The sequence below is a fragment of the Talpa europaea genome (assembly GCF_964194135.1).
Source record: "Talpa europaea genome assembly, chromosome: 11".
Lineage (NCBI taxonomy): Eukaryota > Metazoa > Chordata > Mammalia > Eulipotyphla > Talpidae > Talpa > Talpa europaea.
This window is the reverse complement of record NC_140078.1, coordinates 2,074,728-2,088,088: the sequence shown is the minus strand read 5'-3', so window position 1 is coordinate 2,088,088 and position 13,361 is coordinate 2,074,728. Positions and strand designations below refer to the sequence as shown.

The window sequence follows — 13,361 nt, the reverse complement described above, 5'->3', positions numbered from 1 at the left end:
GTGAACAAGAGGAATTATAATTGGTCTCCAGTGGCCTGTTTACACTGTCCAGATATAATTATGGGGTACAGCTCTTCCAGTTTTTACCGATTCATTCATTCAACAGCTAACATTTATTTAGTGCTGACTCTGGGCCTGGTATTATGCTGGGTGTCCAGGGCACAGACACCGCAGCCCGGGGGTCAGATGCACCCCATCTTCTAGGGCAGGTGAACAAAGTTCCCAATTCAACTGCTAAGTGACAGAAGCTAGATGTGACCCGGCCCGCAAGGAGAGGGCCACCAAAACTGCCCGGCACGTGGAGAAAGACTCCCCGAACATAACGTGTGTGGATGTGTGTGAAAAAGCGAGACATGAGACATGTGGGGGAAGGGGCCGCATGTGATGTGCCCTAATAGTCAAGTACAATGCCAGGCCAGGCCTAGATGGTGCTCTCTGATTTTCCTCATTGTGTGTGCACCAGGGTCCAGCCCCGAGTCAACCAATGTTACCTTCCAGAGAGAATCAGAAGTCTGGTGGACAGTCCCCCTCCTGTCTGAGGAGGCGCCTCCTCAGGTGTCCCGAGAGCTGTGTGCAGGCGCAGGGTGGTGGGGCGGGGTCTCGGCCCATGCTGCGAGGAGGACCCCAAACACAGGGGCACATCCCAGTTTGCGTCTGTCCTCCATCACCTCCTCCCAAAGACAAGCTGTTTTGGGTGTCGCTCACACCCAGCTAAGCAGGGACCCTGCCCTCCTTGTGGAGTCTGCTAAGTTACACGTGGCCTTTTCCTTGAATGAAATCCACTGTCCACTCACACTGCCATTTCCCAACTAAAAAGAAAACTGGCCGGGGGACCTAGGGAGAGGGCCCAGGCACCCGGTCTCCACCTCCAGGGGAGGAAGACCCGACAGCTCCTGAGTTGGACCACAGCACACGTGGGCCAGACAAACACCTCACATCTGGCTCCCAGCAATGCTCCCTGGAAAAAGAAGTGCAGCTCCTCACCACCCTGTTAATGCGGATGTACGTGGAGGGGAGGGCCACTTCTGTTCTTTGCAGCCACCTTTAAAGCTTATACACTCGAGTGATGGGACAAGCAACTCACTTTGAATGAAAAATATAATTTATGTGAACTAATTTGTTCTGCAAGTGATTTGTGGAGACAGCTTTCTGAAGGCTGGTTATATTTTCCAAATATTTTTAACAACAACAACTGAAAAAAAAAAAAAAAGCCACACACAAAAGAAGAATGTTGCCGACAAGAATGGAATGGTTGGAAACCAAACAAAATAGAAAGCATACCAACATGTCTCTAGCATTATTTTTCACCGTATTATCAGTCTGTAGGGAGAAGATATTTGGTTGTCAGTTGTAACCCTGGAAACTCGCCTAACCAACTTTCAAACAAAAAGAGCTCGTTGGCCAAGTCCACTGCTCCATTGCCAAATACCCGGCTAAATGAGATTACCCGGGTTCATTCTGCAAAATAGATTTAAATTTTTATAGGAAACCTGAAATTCATAAAAGAACCCTGGAGAATTTGAATTTTAATGAGCAATTATTCTTCGGCCTGATTCATCTTATAAACATATGGAATATGCAAAAATTAAATTCGTTTGAAAAGCTAGACCTTTAACTCATAGTTAAGGAAAACTCTGACATCTAAGCAGAATAATTGCCAAATGTTCCGGTGCAGCAATACAGCTTTTTAGCTCCGTGTGTATGATGCTTCCACACTTTAAAAAAGAAAAGAATTCCTTCCCCGAATGTTGTTCTTTCCCAGCCAAGAAACAACTACCATCCACATCTTCTGTGCTCACGGCGAGGCTCATGGTTGAGGGCAGCCCCGTGCGTGGGAGGTGGCGCCAGGGTGAGTAGGAGGCCGGGGTCTGCGGGCAGCACTGGCAGCTGCACTGGCTGGTCCACAACAGCCTGGGAGACAGGATTCCAGGAACAAGGAGAAGGCCTTGTTTTACAATCAACTCACAGAGGGCACAGAAGCTCAAAAACACGAGGACCCGCAATATTGGCCACCGAAGACAGAAGCGCTCTAGCACGAATGCAGGTCCCCTGATGGTGGGCCTCGTGCCGATGTCAGCACAGACGCGTGGACACAGGATTTCCCAAGCCGCTGTCCACATTTGGGCCACATTTGTATTCTGAAGGGCAATCGTTATCTAAGTGACTCTCATTTGCTTACTCGTCTGCTTAAGTCTTGTCCTAATCAATAAACACACATCTAGCTTCTTTTTGATTTTCCAATTACCCCCTAAAATCACTGTATCAGATTAATCTGGTATCAGACTAAGCTCATCACTTTGGAAATAAAGCCTGTGATCCAAGCAGGTTCAAGAACTTATCCACAAGTCAGCACCACACCCAGAGGGCGTCTTGGCTGCCTCAGCTCTGCCCAATCTGATTGCCCAGGCTTTGCCTCTTCCAGGTGCTGGGATCTAAGGACAATCCCGTAGAAAGTGCACTCGGCGCAGGCATGGACTTCCATGGGCCACACCACCGGCTTCCTTGTTTATGGGAACAGTGCTGGCCGAGGCTGAGCACACGTGGGACTCTGGATCCTGCCCACACCACCTGGGGACAGTCCCCCAGGCGTGGGTATCATCCCCTACACAGACTTACGTTCACGGCTTCTGCTTTATATTCATCATCACTGTCGGGGGCAGAGAGTGCCAGCAGGATCGGACATATTTTATTTTCAATATCATGCTGGAAAATTAGATCCTGTTCCAGAAGAACCAAGAGCACTTCCTGACTCGATTTTCTAACCTAAAAAGGAAAAAAGGCAGCAGGTGGAATATAGAATGAATGAAGGGCCCTCGCTATCAAGAGCAAATCCCCGCAGCACACTGGCTGGGGCCTGCCCACCTCCCCATGGGCAGCCGGGACACACAGGTCGGTCTGCTGGTCCTGGGATTCCTCTTTCTCAGAGGCCTCAGAGCAGGCCCCTCCCCCTGCTCACTCACCTCCCATGGTTCCTCTCTCCTCCCTGAACCCCAATAAGGTCAGGTACCCATCTGTACCTAACTGGGCCCCACGATTTACTTCACAACCCACATCCAGATGTGCGCGAGCACACACCTGCATTTAGGAACTTTGCTCCGTGTGACTGCATACTACATTCTGTTTCCCCACTGCGGGGAGGAAATGTGGAGCGCAGGGGCCAGGTCTGATTTGTCCTTTGCCCCCCAGGTCACCCTCAGCTTGGGCGCCACTGTGTGTCACACCCTGTGTGACGCTCTGCTAGGACCTGTGGAGGAGTGGGTGACAGGGTGGGCATGTGCCCTCCACACGCAAGGCACTGGGCAGCTCGGGCTTAGCAGACCCCCACACCTGAGGCTCAGAGAATTCTGGTGGCAGTGCAGGCACCCAGAGCAGAGCCTGAGGCACGACCCTGCAAGGACAACGAAGTTGCAGGAGTAGGGCCCGCTGTTTCCTAAGAACACAGAGAGTGGCACCCCAAAAGCTGAATAGAGAACATTTGGGGGGAGATGAAAGCACAAGAACTCCCAAAGCAGGGAGCGACGCAGTTGTCACTGTGGTAGTGAGGCCCAGGAGCAGCGGCCCGGAAGCCGTGAAGCTGGTGGCGGGCGGAAGGCAAGTCAGCAGAGGCCAGGAGGAGGCCCCCATTCAAGTTTCCCAACAGGCAACAGGATGGAAACAGCACTTCAGAAACACCATGGGGCAGGGAGTGAGCCGCAGGCAGGTCAGCAAGGACGGCTGCAGGGGCCCTGCGGAGGCACCAGGGCAGGCACGGGGGTGGGCGTGGAGGCTGACGAGGAGTCAGGCCCTCGCCGAGGGCCCCACTCACAGCACCTGGTGGTGAGGAGAGGAAGACGGTGCCCGGGAGCAGAAGGGAGGCCCTGGCGGCGCCACTCCCACATGCAACTTTGCCCAAAGGAGGAATCTTCACTCATCGGGGACCCCCGGGCACCTCCAGCCACCTACCCCGCAGGTGTCTGGCCAGCGAGGCCGAGAGTGACAGGAAGAACAGGAGAGGAGAGGCCACGAGACAGAGCGGAGGCCCCGCTCGGGCGAGAGGGGCCAGCTAAGGCTGCGGTGGGCGTGACGGGGACAGCGGCCCAGGAAGGACAGAGGCTGTGCCTGGGTTTGAAGAACGCCCAGTCAGACGTGACTTCACTCAGTTCCATGTTCAAAGAGGAGAGCAATGGAGAAGGAGCAGACTCAAGACGCTCGTGTGTGTCACAGAAAAAAAGGCAACAGGCCTGAGCCTCCCGGGTGGCGGAGGTGGGAGGAGGAGGGTGTCGACGGCTCCCAGGCGGTGGCTCTGGGACGGGCGTGAGGAAGGCTGAGACAGGATGAAGATTGAAGGCCTCTATTTTCTCTGGGAAGTAGAAGGCAAGGTCACCTGCGTGGTGCGAGGCAGAGCGAGGTGAAGAGGCTTGATGAAAGCGGCGAAGGTCTAAAAGAACTGCCAAGGATAATGTGAAAAGCAGCTGATGAGGGACAAGTAAAAGGATTGCCAAGCAGCGCTGCAAGTCGCGCTGTGATTGGAATCCATAAATTTGCAATGGCACCAATCAATGCCTGGTGGGTCCCCCCACCGCCCCGCAGGCCCAGGATGGAGGAGGCCAGCAGGCGGCCAGGCGCGCGGAGCCCGCAAGGCAGAAGCACTGTCAAAGGGGCAGGGATGGGCCTGAACAGGTGGGAGGAGCAAGGGAGCAGCCAGGAGGCCCGATGGGCACAGACCGTGGGCACAGGGCTCTCATAGCCTCCAGGCAGGCTCAGGGCTGCAGGAGACACAGAAGGCAAGTGGGGTGAGAGCAGGGAAGGCTATCTTTGGGACAGAGGGGCAGCGTGGTTCTGAAGACACCTGGGCAGGTGCAGGGTCCAGGTAGGGGTGGCTGCCCCAGAAGCAGCTTGGGCTAAGGGGGCAGGGTGGCGGCCACACAGGCCAGCCCTCGGCAGCACGGGCCAAGCCTCAGGCACCGAGCAAGGACTGCGATCAAAACCAGAGCGCCCACCCCCGCCTTCCTGGGACCAGGTGGATGGCAATGACCGTGGCAAAGCTAAGGGAGGGTAAACCCCCTGACACAGGGCATCTCCTTTTCAAGACCGTGTCCAAAAGAAATAGAAAAAGCAGCTGCATCTGGTCTGACGCTGGCTGCTCCACCGCGCAGAAGTGTGGAGAGCGGCCCGAGCACCCACACAATGGAACCCATGGAGACCGAGCGGGTGAAGTGTCTGCGGCACGCAGATGAGCCTTCTGGAGCAGAAAATCCACCCCACTCATCTCTTTATCCCTAGCACAAGCACCGTGCTTGGCTCGCCGCGGCGGGCACTCAGAAGCTGTCGGAATAAATGAACGAACGGGAGAAATTACACCTCGAGATAATTAGACCGACACGGGGGGAGGGGTGTGAGCACCTCAAAAGCAAGATGTAAAAATAATCAGAGGATGATGTCAGGAGAGTGGAGACAGGGTGGCTTTTTCCTTTATTGGATCCTGTCACACTAACAGTTAAAAAGGACATCTGCTCCTTTAAAGCTTGGGTTAAGAGGAAGAGAAGCCAACATTTTAGAGTTTCTTAAAAATAACAGTAAAGAAAAACATGGTACACCATGAAAAAGGACAGAGCCATTTACTTTAGTGAAAACCCATCTCCAAATAAACTGAGGCACGGCTGTTGGCCGCAACAGTGCTAAAGTGGCAAATAGCAATAACTTAAGTGCCCCCCCCACGAGGGACGCCACATCTCCCCAGAGAGTGCTGGGTCGCTGGACGCGCCCCTGGATGGCTCTGGACGACCCGGGCACCCCGGGCAGCGGGTCAAGCAGGGCATGGAGCAGCAGGGAGGGTGGGGTGCCACCTGCTCCATCCCCCTAGAGTTGTGTGAAGTGTGTGGCCCTTCCAAAGGTCAGACGAACCCAAACCAACAAAAACCAGTTTCCTATGTGTGTGTGGGGGGGTGGAAGTGTGGAAATCAGACCTCTCAAATGCACTTTCACAGATTTGACTTTGGAATCAAGTAATAACTTTTTAAATAGCTCTAAGTCTAAATTAAATCAAAATGCAAATGCTAAAGTCATTCATAAAAACAAAACACAACGAGCCTGACTGTGTATCAAGTTGGCAGCTGAGCCAGAGAGAGAAGGGTCGACGCGAGTGGCTTCAGAGCACAGTAATACCAAGGAGACAGCGCCTCAGCGGGAGCGAGCCCCAAGGAGGGACTGCGAAGAAATCTGGACGATACTAAGCAGCCCCCACACCATTAGTAGTAACACTGATGTTTTAATGTGGACATACACACAACACACACCAACGTTATTAAGAAGCAAGACTTGTCTCGTGTAATAAAAAATACATCTATAAACTCAAATAAGTAAAAGCCTCATCATCTGAAATTTCAGTTGAAAATATCAACATAAACTCACAGGGAATTTTTATTGTTTTAAGACAAAAAATTGCTGTCACCAGAGCAATGGCTCTCCAGGTGGCAATGGGTACCCCTAGAACCACGTCCTTGTGCCCGCATAAAGGAAACCGGCTGACCAGGGAGAGGCGAGCCGGCAGAGCCATCCAGGCGGGTGGGAAGACTCAGGAGCCACCCTGAAGGGCTCCCAGGGCGAGAGCGGGGACGGTCTGCTCAGCAGAAGGAATGATGATGACTGGGGATTAAAATGTACCCAATGGGTGAAAATCCAGTAGTTCATAATAATACTCATAATAAGCAAGTTTTTAAACCGAATTGGCAATCTTTGCAGATTATAGCAAGGTCACCAACTCGGTATTCGGGAAATTGGCGAACGGGAGAAGGGGGAGTATCTGTCCTGTCTTTCCTACTCCGCCAGCAGGCTTTCAAGGGGGACCAAGGAGCCGAAGGGAAGTTCTTCATAGAATTCCAGCTGCCAAGCTAACGAGGAGTGACAGGGTCAGCGTGTCACAGTCTGCAGCCCATGAGGCCATCCTGGGGGTGGACAGACAGCGGCCGTCCACGGAGGCACACAGGCTGAACGGGCGAGACTGAGGAGACTTGGGCCAGTGGCCAAACCGCGGGGTCCCCCAACGGCCACGGCAGGAAAGGACAGTCCCACTGAGAAGTATTCCCCGAAGATACCACAATCTACGTGTCACGGGGCCTCCAGACCCGACACCCGTGCGGAGGGAACAGAGAGACCCGCCAGGGACGCCGCGGGGCCCCATCAGCCAGATCTAAGTGTGGGAAGTTCTGAAAGACGAACCCGGTGTCCTCGACAAGCAGCCAGGAGGAGCGAAAGCCATAGTTAAAAGGAAGAGAGAGTGAAAAGGCAGAGCAACCGAACGTAAGGTGAGGGTCTGTGAGGACTCTGGTGTGACCAGACGGTCTGCAAAACACCAGGCTGTTGGGAAAGCAGACAATGGTCAGCTCCAAAGGGACGTAAAGGACGTGCTACCCGCTGGGGCACACGCGACGCCAGGCCTCCTGTAGTGGGCGCGTTTCTCAGAGAGCAACACTGAAGCGTTCGCAGCTGACATGAGCAGAGTCTGGGAACCGCTCTCACCTGGGAAGGCGAACGAAAGAGGACGGTCAGACGTCCATGGCGCAGAAGCTGCGCGAAGACCACTGGCCGTGCGTTCAAATAGTCTCTCTACTGCCATGTGTGTGTGAAAATTTCCATAATAAACAGTTTAAAAAAAGAGACAAACAGCTCAAGACAATAAGGACAAGGGGTGTGTGTCTCCCTACAGTGAGCGGAGGAACTGGGGACAGAGGCCTTTTGTTCTCGAATAAATGAACTCAAAGGACCGGCCCTGAATCACGGACACCGGCTAGCGTGTGACCGGAGGGATCTGCATGGAGAGCTCAAGAGCCCGGTCTCCAGACCTGATTGTTTGGGTCCGCGAGGCAGCGTACAACAATAGGCGTGAGGTGCTCGGACAGCAGCAGCGGAAAATCTGATCTGTTTTCTTGTAAAAAGATGGCGACAGGAGGGATCTGCTCCACCAGCTCAGTCCGCACCGTGGGCTCTGCAGTGGCGGAAAATAAAAAAGAATTACATTAAGGCTAAGTCGAGCATCTGATATAGTTTACACGGATAGTTTCTAGCTTTTCTCACTAAAATACTTCATCAAGGAAATTAGACAAATGCAGTTTAAAAATCATTTCCCATTTAGAGTATTTATGCTACAGACAGGTTTAAAAAGCTAATAAGCTATACAGCAATATAAAAACATGGAAAGAAGAGCGGATGACAAGTCTATTACAACAAGCCATATATAAATCGAGGCGGGAGCAGGAGTCTGCGTGCTGGGCCAGCGTCCAAAAGCCATTACAACTAATGGCATATATGCCAGACCTATGGGTTGGGCTTATTTCAATTCTAGCCAGAACATATACATTATAAATAATGCTTTCATAAATGCACTCCCCCGCAATCCACGCATCCCAATTATTTCTAAGAAGGCAAAGCATTAAACAAAAGAGCGGCTCTAACTCCAATATACCACATTAAATTTAACACAAATATATAATTGCTTCAGCACTGTAAATGGTGGCTCATCTACAAAGAGAATCCATTTAAGGACTCAAAACATCCACTTGGGCCTTTTTAAAAGCGTTGTGTCATATTCATACGAATGTTTTAAACTAATATAAGAGCTATATGGAAGGCTCATTTTTACATTTTCATTTTAAAATGATCAAGCCCTACAGCAAACCTAAGATTTCCAAAACTTTCCAAAGCTGCTGACCAGTCATTATAAACGCGGGGCGGGGGGGGGGGGTGCACAGCAGCCAGTACTGCACCCCCGTCCACCCTGAGGGGGAGGGGGGCAGCGTCACAGCATCTACCGTGACCGCAGTATGCGTTCCTTCCAGAACAGCAATCAAGGAGGAGGAGAAAGAGAAAGGAAAATCAAGAGTAGCCCACAAAGATCACAGGTGAGGGAAACTGATGCCTGGGGCTGTTCTGACCGGAGGCCCTCTTCTGATTCGGTGTCTCTTAGCAACAAGGTCCGACAACACTCGCGACACACAACAGGCCTAACTGCCAGGGCAAACGGCATCCACGCCACTCTGGCGTGGCCACTCTGACTTTCCCAAAACAAGGATAACTGGATGCCAAAAGAGACGCCCATTCTTCATGACGATCTTCATGAAGATATATCGATTAATAAATGGGCATTTTTCACATTTAGTAAAATCACAGGTCACAGGCGCTGTCTTGAACACACACAAGTAAGACAACGAAAGCATGCGCTCCTTTGGCAAACCTGGATCTTCAGACAGTCTGAGCACGATCTCCATGACCGTCAGGAAGTCCTCCTCGCTGTGGCTGAAGTCCCGGAAGATGTCCAGGAGGCCACGGGCGATGATCTGGCTGTGGAGACAAGAAGAGGCCTGTGCAGCGACGGGCAGCAGGGACAGCCGCCAGGCGCTGCCAGGAACCGGGGACACGACCTGAAGCAAGGGGCATCGGTGGCTGCTGTCGAGGGGTAGAGACCGCCCCACAAGGCCCAGGGGTGGACATTCCAATGGGGCCAGGATCCTACAGGAATGGGGCCTGTCCTCCAGCCCGGCTGTCCAGGGAGGTCAAACATACACTCCAGACGAGGCGACGGAAACCCTTTCCCTCTCTGAAGGATTCTTCAGGCTGAGAGACTGAGAAGAGTGGCCCCCTGACCGTGTGTGGGGGGCGGAATTAAGTGACCCTTCCCTGCAAGAGAGCCCCAAAGGGGCATCTCAATGACGGAATGACTGCCCCCACCAGGTGACAAGAGCAGCTCTCTGGCTGCTTACCCACCCCATAACGTGACACCCCAAATATCCCCAGACATCCCTGGAGGTCCACTGGGGGCAGGTCTCCCCTGGTGGAGAACCACTACCCAGAGGATACTAGAGGGAGGCGGAGGGGACTCCACAATCTCTGCAACTCAGTCGCACATCTAAGAAGTCACATGGAGGAACCGTGCTAGAAAAGCTAAAGCTATGATACCCCGTGCTGCCAAGACAGGAGAACAAAACCCACATCACTGGAGGGAACACAAAACAGGGCAAGGGATTTGGGAAACAAGTTGGCAGTTTCTTGATAAAGCTGAACAGCAATTCCCTCGTAGGTATTTACCCAAATGAAATGAAAACGTATGTCCACACACAGACCTGGACACGCATGCTCACATTACCCCAGTCACAACAGCCACAAAACGCTAAACCCCCGTGGGGGAACACACAGAGAGAACACGGAAAATCCAGCTCGTGGAATACTACTCAGCCACAAAAAAGAATGAACTATGGTAACAAGGAACAAAGTCCAAATGCATTCTTCTAAGTAGAAAAAGTTAGGCTGCAAAGACTATATACAATTCTAAAAAAGGCAAACCCTCAGCATCAAGGCTGCCTGGGGTGGGGGGAGGGAGGCACTGACCACAGGGGGCAAGCGAGGACCTCGTTGGGGTGATGGAAATGCTCAAACCCAATGGAGGGGCGGCTGCGTGCCTTCAGTCACCCAAACTACACTCACTAGCCAGACACTAAGTGGGTGAATCTTACCGCATAAACTACACTTCATAAAGCCATTTTCATCAGAGATGCTGCTGGAGGGAACAGCAGCCCACCACGGAGGGGCTACGGGGGTCTGGGGCCCCAGCGTGCGCACAGGCTGGCGCTCCCGGAAAGCCCCTTGGAGCGATGGCAAGGAGCCCTGCCCACTGCCTGGCCCCGCTGGGTAGCTGACAGCCAGCAGCAGCACACGTCGCTTCTGGGGCGGCAGCAGAACGGCCAACACCGAACCCTGCCCAGATACATGGAAAGGAAGGTTAGAAATGTGGGGTTCAAAGAGGCGGTCTGTTGCCCCAGCACACGATGGGAAGAAATCCATCAACTCCACTCACTCCAAGGCCTGTCCCAGAGAGCCCTACCCCACCCCCGGCATGAAAGCTCCTGGTCTGGCAGCCAGGAGGTTTGGGGAAGTCGAAACAGACGCTGCAGAGACCCTGATTACATTTCGCCTGACCACATTCCTGTTCAGCCTCCCCTGGGAAATCAAGCAACTACAATCCCCAATCTGCTTCTAGGGCCACAGAACAGAGACAGATCTGCGTCCACTCAAGTGGTCCCCCAGGGCCCTGCCCCATTAGGGGAAGCGAGGAAAAGGCTGTGGGGAAAGGCTCTGAGCCGAAACAAGTCCACCGCAGTGAACTGGGAACAGGCAGGAGCTGCATCCTAACACACATGCTGTCTGTGCAGGGAAACACACAGCCCTGTTAGAGACGCACGGCGCAAACGCACACATGCTTTGGAGCAGCATTTTGGGAAGCCTGGCCGCTTCCTTGGCATGAGCCGGAGCGGTCAGAAAGGCTGAGGCCGGGACAGTGTGGGCCTTGACTGCACGCCTGGGCTGTGTCACCCCCACAAGAGCAGAGAACAAGGGGCTGCCTTGGAGAGGCGTGAGGAGGAGGAAGCCGGGCCCGGTACTCCAAGCCCCAGCACACGGTCACCGGTGCTCCCATGTAAGCGGAGGGTTACCCCGGCCACCCACAGCCCATGGGAGAGCGACACCTAGTAACTGCAGACACACCACATGCTGGCACACGATAAGAGCCTCGCCACAGCTTCTGAGTTTGAAAGATGCCCACGACACATTAAACTAAAAAACAGGTTGCAGAATTTTATATACAGCATGAGCCCATTTCTTAACACAAATCATATCATCATGTGCACGCACGTGCAGGAGAGGCACACGCGAACAGTCATGGGCACAGGGACTCGGGAAAGTCTGGAAATGTGCACTGCTCCGACGTGCAACCAAGACTGAGAAGAGGGGAAGGACACTCACTACTGAATTCCCGAAACTGCTAAGCACTGTGATAAGAATGTGTTACCTTTGTGAAGTGTTTAAAACAGGAAGACAGAGCAGGGCTCTACGTTGCACGCCCGTGTTCCCCAGAAATGTAGCCAGAGAGCAAGGCCTTGGGTCCCCGCACGCTCGTGTGGCGCAGAGCTCCAGCCCAGGGCAGCAGCTGGGACAGAGATGAGCGAGCTCCAGGCCCTGCCCTGGCAGAGCTCGCAGCCCAGGAACCGGCCCCAACGAGGACGCACAGCGACAGGCCCTCGTGCTTTAAAGAGGTATGTGGAGAAGCCAGCCAGGACGACGGGCATGAACATGAGGGAAGCAGGCGAGGCAGGAGCTGTGAGGACAGTACTCCTGCAGCCAGGACCGTCATCAGGATTCAAAGTAAGTGTGACGGAAGAATCTTCTGTAAGGGCCAGGCGTGCAAGGGGAGGGAAGGGATACGGCAGCTCCACTTGCTGCTCCGTTTATCCGTCAGCCTCAAAAACAAAAGTCTATCGATGAAAAGTGATGTGAAGAAAAGTGATGTGAAAATAAAAGTGATGTGAAGACTTTTCGGCCAAAGGAAAGCTGTGCGGACTGCTGCAAGAGGTCTTGTACTAACACATACTGTTAAAGGAGGTTCCTGGAAGCAACAGGGTGCCTGACGAAAACAGGTGTTTTACAGAAAGAGGTGAAACAGCACGTTAATGGTGAAGATGGTGGAAAATATGTTTCTTTTTTTTTTTTTTTAAAGATTTATTTATTTATGCATACAAGAGCTGGGGTACAGGCCAGAGATGCAGGGGGTGAGAAGATCCACCAGTGACAGAGAGGGGAACAGAACGGGCAGACTGACTGAAATATGCTGCTGAGAGGATCAGTGGGCAAGACAGGAGAGGTCCGCCTCACCATGTGGGTTTCTCCCTGGCTGGCTGGGGATCGAACTCGGGCTGCAGAGGCTGTGGATTGCTTCATAGTGCGGTGCTCAATCCCTTGCGCCACCAGGGAGGCCCAGAAAATATGTTTCTTAATTCTAATTACATGAAAAGGCAGTTGACTAACACAAATGCAGCAGCCTTCTCTGTCCTGCACAATCTGCAAAGTGGAATCATTCTGGAACACACTGTGTTAAAGAAGTATTTTATAATCCTTAGAAGTATTTTATAATCCTGAGAATAACCAGTAAAAACTTCTAGAAAGGTGTGCAACTAATATGCTAATAGCAAGTGGAGAGCAAAATTACCTTTAAAGTTCACTTAATTTTTCCTAAAAAGTCAGGAAAAAAAGGAAATCAACAAGAAGAGTTGACACAAACAGAAAACAAGAAGCAAGATGGTGCTTATATCAAACCACAGCAGCAGCAGCTGCTAATGTACCTGTGCGAAACATTCAAATGAAAAGACAAGAATGTCAAACTGGAGGAGAAAGCAAGATCCAATTAAATGCCCTCAACAACAAACACGCTTTCACTATAAGACAGACATCGGCTAAAAAACAAAAGCACCAGCAAAAATACACCATATAAACACCAACCAAAAGAAAGCTGCGCACATACAACATCAGAAAAAGGAATACTACCTCTTTAGAAAAAAGGG

General features: G+C 52.3%; 1 protein-coding gene across 1 annotated transcript in view; it reads right to left on the bottom strand.

Moving 5' to 3' along the window:
• The window catches only part of LOC311179752 (serine/threonine-protein phosphatase 4 regulatory subunit 1-like), a gene marked incomplete at both ends in the record, with an annotated part of 60,936 nt that overhangs the window by 22,719 nt on the left and 24,856 nt on the right, over positions 1-13,361 (bottom strand). Inside the window, 3 exon segments of the mRNA XM_084247239.1 lie at positions 2,617-2,763; positions 7,821-7,963; positions 9,209-9,315. Coding sequence (XP_084103365.1) covers positions 2,617-2,763; positions 7,821-7,963; positions 9,209-9,315 — 397 coding nt within the window.